General features: G+C 35.7%; 1 protein-coding gene across 2 annotated transcripts in view; it reads right to left on the bottom strand.

The window, feature by feature from the left end:
* The window catches only part of LOC145767259 (serine/threonine-protein kinase MRCK alpha-like), a 112,229-nt gene extending 97,428 nt beyond the window's left edge, over positions 1 to 14,801 (bottom strand). For both annotated transcript variants that reach the window (XM_082579050.1, XM_082579051.1), the window contains exon 1: positions 14,551 to 14,801. In XM_082579050.1, the coding sequence (XP_082435176.1) occupies positions 14,551 to 14,746 (196 nt within the window). In that variant the 5' untranslated portion in view covers positions 14,747 to 14,801. The remainder of the gene's footprint in view (positions 1 to 14,550) is intronic.
* Between the last annotated feature and the right edge of the window lie 4,507 nt (positions 14,802 to 19,308).

Below are 19,308 nucleotides of genomic sequence, written 5' to 3'. Positions count from 1 at the left end.
TATTTGCACAAAATTTCTAGGATTAACAATTGAAAAGTTAAAAGCCGGCATATTTGATGGGCCTCAAATCAGAAAATTAATCAATGATCCAAACTTCCCATCTTCTATGAATGAAAAAGAACTGAGTGCCTGGGATACTTTTGTGAAAGAAAAAATTTCAAATGAATCATTTTCAACGTCTTCTTTCTAGATGCTTAAATTTTAACGAACGCTTCAAGCTTTTGATTTCTTGACTTTAATGTATAAACATTGGTGTTTTTTCCTTAGATGGATAAATTAAGTTCTTTCCACTTTTCAAGCAAATCTCACAAATAGCATAATTTTGAAAGTCAGATGTCATTGCAGAAATGATGGACCAAGTTTATTTTTTTCACGTTGGAAAAACCAAGACTACATTTTTCAACGTTAATAGCATTTTTAAAGTTTTGTTTTTGAGAGCTATCTAACTTCACAATGCAGTAAAAGAGATTTAAACTGAACTCTCATTACATTTCACCATATAAACTTGCAAAAATACGGGTATTGAGTGCGCGACTCAATATTAATATTTTCATAGCATCTTGCACAATAGGATTTCGATGAGGATATATTCTTTTTAGCTATTAAGGCCTCGCAATGAATCATAGCCTATAGTGTGTAAATACAATATGTGTAGGCCTATCACTCGCAAATCGCACTTTTGCATGAAACCCAGGTGTATGTCACTCATGTCATTGCAGAAGCTCCCTCAGTAGACATGCCAACACAGTCCTTCCTAAATAGCTCCACCTCCGTGTAAAAATTGACAAAATTATCATTATCGTTCAATTTTTTTTAACCAGCTTTCGATTGACTCAATCAGTTTTACTTTTTCAATATTTAGCTATACTAGGCATTAGCATGAAGTACTCAAGCTAGCCCACTACCAGGGCTAGAGGCCTATTTACGCAGAATCTACAATTCAGCAAAAAATAATGTTTTGAACAATTAGGCTATATCAGTTTTAACAACTGCGTTACAAAATAAACGTGTGAAAAGTACCATAAGATAATATGCACTTTTTTATGTAAAATTGGTGTACTCTCTGCAACCCCCGAAGTTCGTTCCGCGACCCCTTGTGGGGTTGCGACCCCCAGTTTGGGAAGCCCTAATCTAGACTACTTTCCTGATAATCTTGCCGATTTGAGTGACGAGCAAGGGGAGCGATTTCATCAAGACATTAATCAGATGGAAGTCAAATATCAAGGGAGATGGGATGCTACAATGCTAGCTGATTATTGAACGCGATGATGCTTTTGCAGTTCTCTCGTAGATCTCTTAAGCGCAAGTTTATGGCAGACACTTAAGCAAGGAATATAAATCTACCATACCTATTAATCCTATGTTTGTGTGTAAGTTTTTAATGCTCTTTGTTGGCTTGCTGAAATTGATTTGTGTCTTTTTGAAAATATATTTGACTCGTGAATAGATTTTACATGAGCAATTATGCATAAGTGCACTCATGTAGTGGAATCACTGTAACAAGAAAACTAGACCTGATAGACAAAAACTGACTGCATTTTCGAAATTAGCGACCTCAAATTAGCTAAAAACAGTTGAAATATCTTTGGCACAAAAAAAATTTTGTCGGCTAGTGTTATCATTATCATTCATTTCTTTATTGTAAGCTAATTCCTTTCAATATACATATGCCACTGTGATTTTACAATTCTTCGAAAAAGGCTGTCTCCGAATAGGGATTTCTCCGAATCGGATTCTCCCAATAGTAGCAGACCCCAAAAACACAATATTAATTGACGGATTTTTAAAAACAAGATTTTTTAACAAACTTTTTATTGTGGCTGCCAGGCACAAGAATTTGGCCGTCGAGAAGTAGCTCTGGTAAGCCATGCTTGGTTACCGGAAAAATAAAGGAACTTAGAGGCCTGTTAATATCACTGGTAAACAAATTTTTCTTCGTTTTTTTTGTTGCATGAGATTTTTAATGGATTCTGTATGAGTTTAAAATGCTGATTCCAAATCTGCAATTAATTTCTATCTGCATGCAATCGTTTTTATGCAATTGACAATTTAATTTTTTTCCATTTGTGGCATATATTCAGTGCTTAAATTTGATTTGCACCAAATAATTTTTATTCATCTGGGCCTTTCCCTTTTGTTTTATATACATCATTCTCAACTATTGTAAACATTAGCTACTCATGGCTGACTGACTTGCACGGAGTTCAGTAGCAGATCCAGGGGGGTGCTTGATTATGTGACCTCTCCTTCCAAATAACCTATGTAATTTTTCTCTCGTTTTGCAAAATTTGCTCGCTTGTTTCGCTCACTCAAGCCCATTTAATTAACTCAACCATGGCATTAGGTGCGCCGCAAGGTTTCAGGAGCAATGGATTTAAGGGTAGAAATGTTTTGTGCACTCCTTACGAACTATCAAAATAATTCAATGGGCTATTTCGAAATAAACCCATTGCTCATTCAACTAGTTAACAATTAAATGCAGGCAGCGCCCTCCATAAATTTATGGTTGAGGGGCAACAAAAATGGTTATTACAAGTGGTGTTTCAAAGATAAACACTTCGCGAAAGAGATTTACATCATTTAATCGGACTTAAAGAATGCCAAAACCGAAAAATAGCCTACGTTGCTCTTGCCCTTAAAACAGCAGCTGATCGCATGTCTTTCTCATACGATATGGAAATTTCAAAGTAGATAGTAGAGCAACTTACGCTGCTGGAATAGTCACGTAACTATTCACTGCAATATTAAGTGATTAAAGTGAACCAACTAAATTAGACGCGCTATTTTTAACGAGGTCTTCTCGCTGTGAGATCAATTATGATTCAACAGAACGCATTGTTTTGTTCGCAATGTGTGAGAATTAAATCGAAAACCGATAAAAGAAAAGGTGTTTAACTGTTTAATGGTCTTGGTCGCAAATATTGCTTGCATTAACGACGTCTCTTACCGCTATTATCACCTAGCTAACCGCTAAGGTTTGACATCGACTAAAGCGATCATGGAATGTTACGTAATTAGAACGATTATATCCTACAAGCAAAAATAAAAAAATTGATCTCTTAAAACAGCTCTTTCCGCTGTTTTGTCTCGTGAGCTTTGCATGTTGCTCAACAAGTTTAGAATTGACAAGAAAAATTTGAAAATTAAGTTTGAATCACTGCAAATAAACGTATTCAAAACTTTTACTTCGGTCGACGCAATTACACAATGCGTAATCTACGTCGGCAATGATTTTGCAACCGCAAAATGCGCTTATTTTGAAAACTGCCGAGCTTGTCCCGTGTATAAGTTGAACCTGTCTTTTTGAGGTGAAAATTACTTGCGAACATCTCGGCCTATACTCGAGTATATGCAGTATTCGATAAAAGACTTTCGATAAAAAACAGAAGAGAAAAAACTTCACCGCTGTTAACGCTTTGAAGGTAAGTAGCCTAATTAGCAAAATGGCCAAAACGAAGATAATAAAACTGATAGCGGGTTTCCACTCTGCTTGAGATCATGATTTTTTGCATTTTATTTCGATAACTTCACTGTATTGATCGTTGTTATTCACTTGCACAAAAAGGAAATGAATCGGCTTGTTTTCCAACTGTTCCAATTATGAGCTAACAATATATATCAAAATTTTTACGACTGGGAGTACTGCTTGCGTAAAACTAATCGTTTCAAGCAGCGGCTCTAATAAATTCGGTTTGCGACCTAGGTGTCAATATAAACAAGACACTAGGCTTAATCAAAGACTATTTTAATTGAGTAACATAGCGTTATGGTTATGACGTCATCACTTTTCTCGTCCCCCGAGGTTTTTTGAAAATTCGGCGCCTATGCTCAAGTGCATCACTAATTATAAGTCAAGCTAAGCACTTTACATAATGCAAATTCTTTGTGCAAATTGATAACAATTGCTTTTTTGAAAGCAGTTGGATGACTTTCATATAATATTATCTCCACATAGTAGCTTCTTGATTGCAGTGGGTACTTTTTCATGGGTGAAAAAGGGTGAAAGTATCATTTTGAACATGTATTGAACTGTTTATGATCACTAAACAGTAAAACACAATACATATTTTCACTATTTTTCTGTTAAATCATAGTTGAATTTTCTCTAACCTACATTCTGGACTTAAAATTGTTTCCAAAAAATGACCAAAATAACACATTGTAAAGAATGACTACATATGTATAATGTATAATGTCTGATATTAATTCCATTACAACCATACAATGCTCACACAACCATTCGGGGCTCTAAGCATTGGGATAAAAAACGTGGGATAATTCTGCCTGATGCGGTTTTAGCTCTCTTTCATCGACACTCCAATTTCTAAATTCAAACTGACAGAAGCAAAATTGGATTGAAATACCAGAATGGATTTTCATGTTTTAAACAATTTCGTTTATGTGTTAGAGCAGCGGTTCCCAAACTTTTCTAAAAAATTTGCCTGGTGGACCCTTTGCAATTTTTTTGATATTTTGCGGCCCTATAAAAATCAAAGAATGCTATAGGGTATAGGAAAAATGCAAAAACCACACCAATGAAAGAAAAGCAAAAACAATCAAATATATATACGGTAAGCGTTTAACTCTCCTATCTACTAAGTGCTACCAACTTAGTCTGCTACTACATCTACACCGCGACAGTCACTCCTCTGTTCAAGGGTCAGTTGACCCATGTTTCTTGCAGTAGGCTACACTAGTGCAGTCACGATTGTTTCTAATGTTAACAACTTTCTATCTATTACGAACGATTCACTGATAGCATGTAGTACAGCATAATAGCCTAGATGCTTTATGATGTCACAAGAGACATCCTAAAACACGCAATAATGTTTACAACATTCGCTAACTAAAGACTAATGATAAAGCAAGCATTACACTTGAGAAACCTTCATTATCGAATCACAATCATTAAAAATATGAATTCTCAGTGCGGACCCTCTGAAACTGCTGTACGGACCCCAGTTGGTCCGCGGACCCCAGTTTGGGAACCGCTGTGTTAGAGCATTTAAAAACACTTACATTGGGCAAAAATTTTGATTACCACCTAACACCTCTGCATCAAGAGCTAGGTCTTTTTTTTTCGATCATTGACTGATTTTTTAGTAAAATGTCCGGAAAAAAGTCAATTCACTCAATATGTCTGAAAAAATCTGGTTAATTGGCTTTTGCATGTTCAAATAATAGTCCCTTTTAGAGAAAAAAAATGCGCTCTAATTATAATTTTCTTGATCGATCAGTTGCTTTCAATCAGATGTAGTCACTAGTCAGGAAATATCACAGCATGGTGAATGGACATAATCGTGATATCAGTTTATCAAGTATATTGAGTTTGTTGTGAACTTTGTGAAGCTTTATGGACCTCTCCTCACAACAAAACGACTTCTGCAATGGCCAGTTGATCGAATGTCTATTACTTTGGATAGACGTAAAAATACAGTGATGTGAATGGCTTACCTTTTGATCACTTGAAAACGATTTATTTATAAGTGGGGTAAAGTCACAGCGGGTTGGATCATGTTGTGAGCTTTTAACCTTATTTACAATTCTTTAAAATTGACCTAAATTTATAACAGGGCGGTTTCCTCTTTTATACATTGTTCTAATGTTTTGCAATGTTATTTTGCAACACTGTTGTGATAAAACTTTATCTCCTGATAAAACAATCCTTTTTTTTGTCATGACTAGTTTTGTCCAACAAAACATTTTGTAAAGATTTTATTTGCACAGCACACAGCGTAGGCTACAGCATTTACTGAATTTGTTCTAAAGACTATGCAGTAGCAGCTAAAGTCAGTGATTGAAATACCAGAATGGATTTTCGTGTGACCAAAGCAGAAACAGCATGTTGAATGATGACCATGGTCAAACTGATTACAGCGAAAAGTGTTAAAAAACAGTTTGCAAAACGAATCAAAAACGTAGGTAGCCGACTAGCCGTGTCTGTTTGGCCGTAATTTTTTGCAACTAACTTCACGCATTTTTTGTTTGATATTAACTGGCTTCGTTTTTTTATACTATTGTGTTTCGCTATTATTACAGTAATCTAATTATTACGATGTTTTATACGATTGAAACTTGTGTTTCATGTCTGCAAAAAGTTTTGTTAGGAAAACATGGTGGACAGTTTTTTATCGGTAGCAAAACGAATATTTAACATCTCGTGCATTTTCCAAAATCTGAAAGCACAAACTTGAAAAATACATTTGCATCTTTATTGGGATTTATTTTTAAAAAACTTTATTAGGATTCCAAACAGTTGGATGAAAAGAGCTCTAAACGGCGTCTATTCATCAAATGCAATTTAAGGAAACATCCTCATGCAAACAATTTTACTGGCTTGGGCCATCGCCCATCACGTGCAATTTTTTCTTTAATCTGGTGGGCTTGACAAACCCTTTTAAGGTACATTCTCTTGCAATGGTGAGTTGTTATCATCCTGGGGTTTTTTTTCGCTGAGACTTTTCGGTCATTTGTCCGAAATGACTTGAAAAAATTTTGTCATTTTTTATTTATTTTGGTCATTTTTTCTGATGAAAATATTTTCTTTCAAGTACGGTAGCTAATACAAACCAAAATTTGCACTTCCTGACTAGACTATGAGGACATTTTGACCGAATTGACTATATATTTTTTCCCTGATTTTTTCGGACATTTTGACCGAATTGATTATATTTTTTTCAGACATTTTGTTAAAAAATCGGTCAATGACCGATAAATGACCGAAAAAAAAAACCAGGTTATTATGTAGCTTCAAATTTGCATTGGGGTAAGTCTTTGTCAACTTGACCAGAAAAAAGGGAAAATGTAACCCATGGTCTCAGATTTTGATGAAACTTAGACACTTTGCAGAGCAAGTCATTCTGAGAAAAATGATACCAATCTCAGCAAAATCGGCTCAGCGGTTTTCGGGATATGGCCATTTGAAAATGAGGTGTTTTTGCGTTCGCTCAAGCATGAAATTAGTGAAAAGTTGGTACAACAAATTTTAAACGTAAATAAAACATACACCATTAATGTTACAAACTTCAAATTTTGTGAGAACTTAAGTTTGGTTGAAGTCAACACATTTACAAACTTTCAACAATTTTGGTCATGGTTGAATGATTTTGAAGACAAGTTAATATTGTTGTGGAATTGAAATCAATCAACCGTGACGTAACTTCCAAGCACTATACTGAAAAAGGCCCCTCTTCAATTTTTTCGAGTAATACATCATATGAAAGGTCTTGACTTCCCCTATACAGTGAAACAAAGATATCTTTGTGTATTTGAGAAAATCTAGGCGTAGTAAGTCGAAATGTACCATATACACAAAGTGGCTAAATTGATTGTTTTTATAATTGTTCAACAGTGCTTTGCTTCCCTTTTTTCCAATTATGCACAAAATATATACATTAGTAGACATAATAGGTAAGTTGAATGCTTTGAATATCTTGCTTAGTCAATTAACCATACTTTGACTACTGAAAATCAAAGCAAAGATTATTGAAATTCAATGTGTAAAATGTTTCACTTGAAATTGGTTTTTAATGATTGTATAGTTTAATGCCAGAAGGAAATAAAACCAAGAATACTAATAGAGAAGTGGCTCTTTTTACCTGGTCCAAAGATGCAATTTAATCAACAAAAAAGGTTATCGTGCTTTGAGAAATTTTAAGAAAAACATAACGATATATCACAAAATTCGTCAGCAAAATCCCAAGGGATAATTATATTGAACTCTCATTGCAGTTTTGAACCATGATAACTTTTGGGCTGCTTTTCAATTTATGTTCCCAATTTAAATAATTGGTCAAACTGGATATTAATGTATATATAATTGGTCACAGCGGTAAACCATAATCTCTTCGTGGGAAAATTGTAACATAAGATTCCCGAATCCGTTCGTCTGTACGTAATGACCGAAAAATAAACACACTTTCAAAACGTCTATTCAAAGGTGTATTCCAGTAAAATTAGCCCGCGGCTATCGAAATCGAGGGGGTGCAACGCCGTACACCTCTAAAACTGTCACTACAATACAAATTACTTGGATAAAAGACGGAGAGTTTGTCCAGCTAGCAAGCACCAAATAAACCAGTTAAATGTGCGACCGACTTCCAACAAACAACTTCAAGAAGGAATCAGAAAAATTTGTGATAACTCAAAGGCACGAGAGCAGTTCGTGTGACGCAATTTCATGTCCAAACAGGTTTCAACTGAAACAGGTTTAAACAGGTTTGACACGAGTCTTACGGACGATGGTGCAATTTTGGCTCATGTTTTAGGAATTTCCATGACATAATATTCAGTAGACCCGAACGGTTTCTACATGACGTTTGACCAGGCGAACAACCGTCTGGAACAATAATATATTCCAAAGCATATGTGTGACAGAAATTAATTATTTATTAGCTGATCTCCAATGAGTTTGAATTTGTTGCAAACATTGCATGGAAAATTGATATTGGCCTCGAGTAGTTGCAAGGGTTGGACTGTCTACAACACACAAAACATGTTCAAAAGGAATCCAACATTCGTCTTTGTTTCTTGGCCAATGAAAAGATGGAAACGGTCCATTAGGGTGCACAAAATTTACAAAGATGTCACCATTTTCTGTGTCAACTACCAAAGTTACTCCAACATAACCACTTTCCATCATACATGGCTGCTACAAAGTTACCTTGATTGATGCTTTTGTTGCTGTACTTGGTATCAAAGTTGAAAGTGTAATCATATGTGAGTTCATTGCTTATTCTTTTGATGCCAATTTTAGATTTGTCAACTGGTTCAAAGTAATGAAATCCTCTGGTTCCTTTTATTGTACTTGCTAGCTTCCACCTTTCTTCCAGACGTTTTCTTTTCATTCGTCAAATCTTTCCTGAGAAGTTATATGAAATGTATTGAAGGCAACTTTTCAGTGCAGTGATCCATCATTTCATCTAAAGTACCAATTTGATGATGTAGAGGTCTTCGTAAACTTTCCATAGCTGTTGAATGCTTCACGGTGCCCCCAGTGCCATCGCAAGGTGACTTACCATGACTTGTTGGCAAAGAAAAGTTCATTTGTGCCTGCCCAAACATGATTTTGACCTGTAAACATCATGGTCTTTCTTTGCCACAAGTCATGGTAAGTCACCTTGCGATGGCACTGGGGGCACTGTGAAGCATTCAACAGCTATGGAAAGTTTACGAAGACCTTTACATCATCAAATTGGTACTTTAGATGAAATGATGGATCACTGCACTGAAAAGTTGCCTTCAATACATTTCATATAACTTCTCAGGAAAGATTTGACGAATGAAAAGAAAAAGTCTGGAAGAAAGGTGGAAGCTAGCAAGTACAATAAAAGGAACCAGAGGATTTCATTACTTTGAACCAGTTGACAAATCTAAAATTGGCATCAAAAGAATAAGCAATGAACTCACATATGATTACACTTTCAACTTTGATACCAAGTACAGCAACAAAAACATCAATCAAGGTAACTTTGTAGCAGCCATGTATGATGAAAAGTGGTTATGTTGGAGTAACTTTGGTAGTTGACACAGAAAATGGTGACATCTTTGTAAATTTTGTGCACCCTAATGGACCGTCTCCATCTTTTCATTAGCCAAGAAGCAAAGACGAATGTTGGATTCCTTTTGAACATGTTTTGTGTGTTGTAGACAGTCCAACCCTTGCAACTACTCGAGACCAATATCAATTTTCCATGCAATGTTTGCAACAAATTCAAACTCATTGGAGATCAGCTAATAAATAATTAATTTCTGTCACACATATGCTTTGGAATATATTATATATATATACATTAATATCCAGTTTGACCAATTATTTAAATTGGGAACATAAATTGAAAAGCAGCCCAAAAGTTATCATGGTTCAAAACTGCAATGAGAGTTCAATATAATTATCCCTTGGGATTTTGCTGACGAATTTTGTGATATATCGTTATGTTTTTCTTAAAATTTCTCAAAGCACGATAACCTTTTTTGTTGATTAACTTGCATCTTTGGACCAGGTAAAAAGAGCCACTTCTCTATTAGTATTCTTGGTTTTATTTCCTTCTGGCATTAAACTATACAATCATTAAAAACCAATTTCAAGTGAAACATTTTACACATTGAATTTCAATAATCTTTGCTTTGATTTTCAGTAGTCAAAGTATGGTTAATTGACTAAGCAAGATATTCAAAGCATTCAACTTACCTATTATGTCTACTAATGTATATATTTTGTGCATAATTGGAAAAAAGGGAAGCAAAGCACTGTTGAACAATTATAAAAACAATCAATTTAGCCACTTTGTGTATATGGTACATTTCGACTTACTACGCCTAGATTTTCTCAAATACACAAAGATATCTTTGTTTCACTGTATAGGGGAAGTCAAGACCTTTCATATGATGTATTACTCGAAAAAATTGAAGAGGGGCCTTTTTCAGTATAGTGCTTGGAAGTTACGTCACGGTTGATTGATTTCAATTCCACAACAATATTAACTTGTCTTCAAAATCATTCAACCATGACCAAAATTGTTGAAAGTTTGTAAATGTGTTGACTTCAACCAAACTTAAGTTCTCACAAAATTTGAAGTTTGTAACATTAATGGTGTATGTTTTATTTACGTTTAAAATTTGTTGTACCAACTTTTCACTAATTTCATGCTTGAGCGAACGCAAAAACACCTCATTTTCAAATGGCCATATCCCGAAAACCGCTGAGCCGATTTTGCTGAGATTGGTATCATTTTTCTCAGAATGACTTGCTCTGCAAAGTGTCTAAGTTTCATCAAAATCTGAGATCATGGGTTACATAGCTTGGTCAAGTTGACAAAGACTTACCCATTGGCAATATTGACTGATGGCCAAATAAAGAAATTTTAATACGCTTAAATGTACAATTGTACATACAGTAGCCTATAGCAAATAAGTCTCAATTTATAACTTCTGCTATCAAACTGACGCTGAACTATTCGCATCTGTTTAATAGTCTTCAGAAGGATGATGGACCATCTTTAAAGTTCGTGTCAATTATTGAATATATTGTTGCTTTCAAATTATTTCAATGATTTTGGTTCAGGTATGGTATTGGTACAACCTTCATTCAGATTTATTACAGAAAAAAAAAAACTTCAATCTAGATGCAATGAAGTGGGAAGAACCGTGCAAAAGTCGCCGTTTCTGAGAATTTTTAATGACTTTCTACATTGACAAACAATTTCTCTACAAGTCAACTTCTTTCCAGAGATGCATAAACACAGAATGACCAATTTAGGCTAGTTCCCTACTCGGCGATTTTTTGAAACTTTTGAAAGGAAATTACCGGGTACCGTAGCCTAATTATCATTGCCGTTTTTACATCGTTTTAACGTCGCTAAAGGTTGAAATCGTGCAGAAAAAACAAAAAGAAAATGTTTGAACTATTAAATTAAAATCTGTCATGTTTATGTCATTCGTCATGTTTATGTCTATAAGTTAGTACTTTTGAATAGTTAAAATGTTTAGTTTGGATCAACAAATGTGTGGCCTACAGCTTGGATTGTAAAGAAATTATAGGGTACCGTAGCCAAGTTATCCTGACCAGCAGAAATTGCCGTTTTTACATCGTTTTAGCGTCGCTAAGCGTTGAAATTGTGTAGAAAATGCACAGCCACCAAACCTAGAAAAGAAAGCAAAAATAGCAAACTTTTATTTCGTCGATTGCAAAAATAGACCTACAATTAACACTTGCAAGAGCAACAAGGGCGATTTAACACAAAAGAAATTCAAAAAGTCTCCCAAAAAGTCAAAAATTCAACAAGTTTCCCGAAGTTTTTACTTTGAGAGTCTCACATTCAAAAACTTGGTTGTGATGTCATAAAAGACTCAGAAAAATAAAAAATGCAATGCTGGGAAAGGGCTTCAGTATGCTTTCGAGAGTTACTAATCTCATTAAAAAAGTCCTTACATCTCCTCAGCTGCTTGTGTGCTCGGGGTTGAACACAATATCGTATAAACTACAAATCTATGATGATTGCATGCATAGGCGTCGACTTTTATTTTTGCACAGGGTGGCGGATAGCACAATATGGCAACCTAAAAACTTTCAAACTGCATGTTTTTGTTTGATTTTTACTAAGCGTGTTTCGTAGATGCAATTGTTTTTCACACCTGATTTGTAGCTCGATAATTTACAAAGCAACTTTAAAACAAAGCACAGGAGGTATAATGGTATATCGTGAATTTTATTGTTATGTTGCTGCTCTGACACTTAACATTTGGAAAAAGTATTTTTGCGAACAGCAGCTCTGTCAATCCAACTGTCAATCAACTGGTCAAGTAATCGCTGTTGCCTCATGGTAGATCGCAAGTAGGTTTTTATGCGCCTGAGTGCACTGAACGATCACTCCGCATGCAGACCATGTTTGGAAGCATTAATGAAATTGTTTCATTTCTTGCAAATAGATCAAGCAGTTGCGACATAGTTGCAAATCGGACAGAATGCTCTATCTTTGCATCTATCGTATTCTAGCCACAGGAATTCGCTCTCCCACGATTTTTGATAGCTTCTCCCTTCAACAGCGATTATCCTGCCCGTGCTCGGTTCTTCCACCTCCCTGATCGTGCTAACGCCTTTTGGCAGTGGCACACTTTCGTTTCGTTCAGGCATTGCCATTTGGTCACTTTCATGCTGGCTGAAATCCTGACTAGACGCAACAAAAAATTACTCAATGGAGAGCTGCAATTTTGAATGCTTTTTTGTTGGCATCTTTAAGCTGAATAAAGCTGGAATGTCGGCGAAAACTTTTACTGGACAACTTTTCGTAATTTTTTCTATGATGTAACAAGCAACTCCTATGTCAGACCAATAAATTCCCGCCTCACAGTTTGTCACGCATCGACACGCAATATTACTGCATGAAGTAGATAACAAAGTAGAAATTAAAGCATAAAGTAGATGAAAATACACTCCAATTGAAATCGGAAAATAATTCAAAATGCAAAATCTTGAGTAATTGAAAAAGGTTGCTTTTATTATTGGGAATTGGCAAGGGGTGTACCTTTCCTCAAATAGAATCATGTAAACGTGTAAATTTGCAGAACGGTAAAACTGCTAGCTTACTTTACTAAGTGCACTTTTTAAATAAAACTCAAAAAGTTTCGAAAATTGCATTTTTTTAATGAAGTTTGAAAATGGATAATGGATATAATTTATATTCATTTATTTAGGGGGTGGAGCTATCAATCATCGAGATAATTTTATTTCCAAGTATTTTATAGCTGTCATAATTTATAGCGATATTATGAGCAGTTTAAAAGTTTTCAAAAAAGATTTTTGAGAGAGGCAATGGAAAGATCCTATTTTATTGATTAATAAATCCCATTGTAAACCTAACAAATGTAACAATGACTTATGACAAGTAACAAATAAAACGATTGCAACAACAAGGAAAAAACTCGTAGCCACGTGTTGCGTAATCTTCACGTAGCTTGCTTGATGTTACGCGAGTATCATGCTTGTGACAAACACAATCATTTTCTTTGCAATACTGTATTGGGTCACCTCTTGCTTTACGTTGACTTGAAGCGAAAATCAATGATCAAAAAAGATTTAAACGTCCGTTCAAATTACATTTATTTGCAGTAAGTAATGTAACCTAAACGGGGTGGCTGCCACCCCACCACAGCGGTTACGGGGTGACGTGGCCACCCCGTAAGTCGGCGCCAGTGATTGCATGATACACGTTGGTTTGGTATCGTAGTTTGAAATGATCAGGCTACAGCAGAAAAGATGAAATGGATGCTGGTGATAGTATCAAAGTTTTTGTTGATTCAAAAGCTTGTCTGTTTTCCATGGTTTTGTAATCTGACAAGGTTTTGTATAGACAAAACAAGAAAATGTTTCCCAGCAAAACTTACTTTTGTGCATACAGTACGGTATTCATAAAATATCTAGCTAGGAAAATGCGTTTTTTACATTGATTCAACGTTTTAGAAAATTTAGCTGAATTTTCTGATCCCTTTGAACTGAATGTGTATTGAAATGAATTTTAGTGAATTGAAATGAATGTGGAGCTATCACGATAATAAACTTGATTGATTGATTTAGCGATAACAGAAGACAGATATTTCTGTCTGGGTAAGCAATTCTAGGGCTCTTCAGACTAGCAAACACTAAACAGCTGGAAAAACATTTGAATCACAGAAAAATTACCAATTAAATTGAAAATGACAAATTTTTTGTGCCTATTCTAACAAATGGCTGAAATATTTCAGTAAAAAAAACAGGTCCGAGAACATTGAGAATCTGGGGTGGTGAAAGGATAAACCTCGGTCCCCACGATTAGGATGAGCAGGAAAGTTTCTACAACAATTCTACAATAGCAGTTCACATGTCTCTGATTGCCATACCAGATTAAAATAGTAAATTTGTTAAGTCCTGAAAACATTACAATTTTGACAATGTTTAGAATCGAAAGTCAGCAAACATCAAAAAATGTATATAATGTACATGGGAAATGGGAATATAGCAACATTGCTACAGTACCATAACTTTGTTTCCAAAAAGTCTTAAATACGATAAGATACCTCGTTCAATAAAATCAGCAACTGTCTTTTCCTTTCTTAATGTGGAGTAGCAGCATTCGTCATAAAGAACAATGATTGCATCAAGCAATGATTCAATACTCATCCAGTCAGTGTTGCTGTCCCCTCCTCCCAGCACAGTTTGCTCTATTTCTTTCAGTCGTCGTTCCACAGCATGAACTACATCTCCCTCCGCCATGGTTAAAAGTGTTTTGGCAATTTAAAAACAATTAAACCATGTCCTAACTAAGAATATAATTAACATGCTTATCTGCAATACAAATGTAAGACTCTTAAAAGTCATTCCACTACGCAAGTGGACCGGTTTGTAGCCATGGACCTCTTCTTTCAAAGAATCCTTAAATCTGCAAACTTCCAAACTGTAAAAAGTGACCCTGAGTGAGGATTCAAAATTACCAGTATGCTGAAAATTCATAAATTTTGGAATGCGACACAACAACAGTGGATCATTCATAGATTGTGCAAATTGGCTCATTAAAAAATTAATTTGTGGACACTGCTTTCCCTTTCACACCAACCTTAATCCGCCAGTTGGAATAGACGAGTATTCATTCACAGATGAACTTTGCACAAACGGATTCAAAAGTAACTCATCAGATGGCCACTTAAAAATCTTCTGGTGGTGCATCTGAATTTTAGTAATTATATTTCTGTACTTTTTACTAAAACAATGCATTCAAGGACTTCCTTACAATATGACACATATTTTATGGAAAAAAACTTGAATGAATTGCATGAAACAGTGGTACTTAAATTTATTTGAAATCACCTAAACCAGTGATTCTCGATTGCGGCCAATTGGGCTGCATGCAGCTCTCAACCATTTTTTCTGTGGCCCTCATCAATGCAGCAAAAAATATTATTTGTGTTGGAAAAACTGCTAAAATGGCGAGAATACATGGTTATCACATTACTTAGGTGTGAGCATTTAGCAACGAAATTGCCTTATAATATGTTTCTCCACACTACGGATGCAGAGCGATTAGCAGCGGTGGGCAGCAGCAATCAAATACCCCATGATTATACAAAATTAATGCAATGGACCCTACCTTTCTTTTGGTGGTGAGGTTCATCCTAAAACACCACAATGTGAAGTTTGGAGTTGATTGGACAATGTTAAGGGGTAGCAGATGGCCCGTTTGTATGACGACAAGTCATGCAGGCCAAATATAGCCCAAATATACCATATCTCAGTTAAAAAAGGCCGTAGAGAATGGATTTTGGTACCAAAAGATGCGGAATTACCAAGTTTATATGTGACTTGTTAACATACTATAGAACTAAAGCCTTAATTTTTCAAATTATTTGTAAAAAACTGATTTTGGAATTTTTTGTGATAAGTGCACATTTTGACATGGCTACACAATTATTTTTATAATGTATTTATGAAGCAAAATATTTGTGGAATAAGAACTGTGTAAGTGATAAATTCATGTATTTTGTATGGAAGTCAATAAACATGGTTTAACATGATATCACAGCTGAAATCAGCATTCATTGTGTTTACACTGGAATAAATTTTTTGTTTGCATTAATGTACTGTTTTGTATTTTCAGGTTATATTATTCATAAAATATGATTTATATTGAAATGAAAATTAGATAATTAGTAGATTAAAGAAAGAGGTGTATAATCCAGTCAGGTTTACTGTGTACCACCAAACTGACAAAAGTCACGCAGAAAATACAGCAAAACAAAGAAATTGTTTATAAAAAAATAACCTACAGCGAAAGGTACAGGAAATTTGCGCAATACAGCTCATTACATACAGTAGCAGGGAAGTTCATTGTTTATTTGCAAAAAAAGGCATTGATCTTTAACTGTTTCAATTTTGACACGAATTTCTCTACCACATAGCGTTCAGTTTTTGCCAAATAATGGAATGGCCCGTTTCGGTGAGTCCGATCCCTTAACGGGGGATTTTTCCAATTTTTTTTAAAATTATTGGGTACCGTAGCCTACTTATCATTACCGTTTTAGGGTTAGGGGTTTGGGGTTAGGGGTTAGAGGTTAGGGTCATTTCATTATAATTCATCCAGAAAATTGAAATTTTGGAACCATAGAATTTAGAATTGTCCCATTTTTTCACAGTTTAAAATGCTTGAAATTCTGAGTTATTTGGCACAAATTTTGTCAAAATTGGTTGAGCAGTTTTTGTTTTATCGCTATTTTAATGTTTGACCACCAGGTGGCGATTTTTTTAGTGAGCCGCATAAAAATGCTCATATCTTGGGACTTAGTTGCCCGATCTTCATAAAATTGGTATCTATCCCCCCATTTTCAGGGGTGGGCTTTCCAAAAATGAAGGTTAAAATGAGCTAAGAGTGATACTTTTTGTGATATAAACATTTGTAGTGCTTCGATTGCCTGGCCGATTTCGCCATGCGGCCACATGTTTTTTTCAAAATTTTTATGATCATTATTATTAGCATAGATGATATATTCCAAAAATATCTTTTTAATCACTTACAATTAACAACCTCATAATAAAAATTGTGCACAAAAATGCAGAATTTTTAAAATAGTCAAAAACATTGGATTTTAATTTTTTTTATCAGCCCATACTGGGCGGTCCGCCCCTCCCCCCCTTACTACGCCACTGTATGTCAAGCAAAGCATAGTAGTATAATACATTATTACACAAAGTGAAGGAGTCAAGACATAAAGATGAAGGAGTTTAATACATCGACAGGATGTAATGAGCTTGTCCGATGTGGGAAATAATTCTATCATTTTCCAAACATGTCTCGCTGCTACCGGTACGACAGTGTGCATAGTACAATTGCGTTACTTTGATTTGTCAGAAGTTACATTAAAGAACAGCGACAGTCTTAATAGTAAAGTGAGTTATATGCAACAATCTGAGCAAGTATGTACATTGTACAACACCCCACCGGTACATAACATTGCAAAATAAAGTCACACTATTCTGACGATATAACTACAAGTCTATACACTTCTGCTATCATTTCTGAATTGGAATACAGTATATAGGCTTTGTCTGCACTGATCATTGTAAAATTACATACATACATCATTGTAAGATTATTAGTGCCAAGAAGTGTACGAAACATTAAAGATACTAGTTTTAAGTGACTTTCTGCAATAAAATACAATTAAAAAGGATTCAATAAACCTATAGTTTTGCATGCATAACTAGTGCATCCCATTTTGCATTTAACATCATGTGACACTGGACAAAATATGCTCACTGCAGAGCCATTACAACATGTGAGGGGCAAGAATCGGAATGAATAAAAACGCAAGAACAAGGGCCGCCATGCATGTAAATAAACCGACAAAATATGCTCACTGCAGAGCCATTACAACATGTGAGGGGCAAGAATCGGAATGAATAAAAACGCAAGAACAAGGGCCGCCATGCATGTAAATAAACCGATAACCACGGTTTCTACCATGTAGCTAAACATGTGAAAAGCAGCATAAATTTGAACACGGGTTGTCATGCATGCGAATAAACTGCAAACCACGGTTTCTAGCATGTATTGTACAGTAACTATGCTCTGTGAAAGGAAGCAAAAATATAAATACAACATAAATGAACAAAGGTTGTTGTACACTTGGACACATAGAACAACATGCCATTATTGTAACATTAGTCAAGACCTAGACAGCAATTTCAGGCAATCAAACCCAACCTAATAGAAGCCAATCAATGCTCTTCTTGAATGCAAATGAAGCGACGATTCACAGTTTCCATGTTTGGAGCCGAAAATGTGTATATTCTGCCTGTTATAGTGGAAACTGTCCAAAATCATCTGGATTGAAGAAATTCAAGACCAGGCACAGTGCTTCCACGCTGGAATCTATGTTGAGTATTTCTCACTGGCACCAGTTCCTCAGCTTTTATATAGAAGAAAGTTACACTTGTTACAGCTTCAGAGCAGTATTGATAGGCAGCTGCAGCAGTCAAAATTTGGTTAGCAGTTGGTCTGCCTAGACTTTCGTTACCCAGCTTCCTTTTTACCACTCCATCAATCTCGTCACATGGAGATTTACCATGATTTGTGGCAAAAAATGACCACTTTTGAACAAAGGTTCCAGCGTGGAAGCACTGTGCCTAGTACTCATGGATACCATTACTTTAGTTCAAATTGTATTGGTTCTTTCAGTTTTAAGCGCGTATCAGAGGATTCACAATTCGCTGGCACACATTGTTTCTTCGAGGCAGCCCCAATGATTCCTTCCTTTCCTTGTCGTATCCAGGCTTACACCCGGTGGTTGAAGATTTAGATTAAGTGGACGGGAAGGCAAGGAAGCCAATCTTCGTGTCCACCTTCAGGCATGCCTTTTAGTGTCCTGCCACAGACACAGCCGCATGCTCTAGAGCGGTGTCGAACCGGCGCCCTTTCGATTGCCGTTCCAGTGTTCTCACCACTAGGCTATGCAGCCCCAATGATAAACATCCAAGATGCAAGTGTCATGTCTTATGTAGCATGTGTTTATGACGGTCAGTGGTGGGTTGGGCTTGTTGAATTATTGTGGACAAAGAAAAGAGTGATGTTCTGGTCAATTTTATGCATCCTTGTGGCCCCTCTCCATCTTTCGATTAGCCTGGCCGTGAAGATAAGTGTTACATGCACATTTCTTCAATCATGATGATTTTGAACAGTTTCCACTATAACAGGCAGAATATACATATTTTCGGCTCCAAACATGGAAACTGTGAATCGTCGCTTCATTTGCATTCAAGAAGAGCATTGATTGGCTTCTATTAGG

The sequence above is a fragment of the Aplidium turbinatum genome, chromosome 3 (genome assembly GCF_918807975.1).
Source record: "Aplidium turbinatum chromosome 3, kaAplTurb1.1, whole genome shotgun sequence".
NCBI classification, from domain to species: Eukaryota; Metazoa; Chordata; class Ascidiacea; order Aplousobranchia; family Polyclinidae; genus Aplidium; species Aplidium turbinatum.
This window is presented reverse-complemented; position numbering and strand designations above follow the sequence as displayed.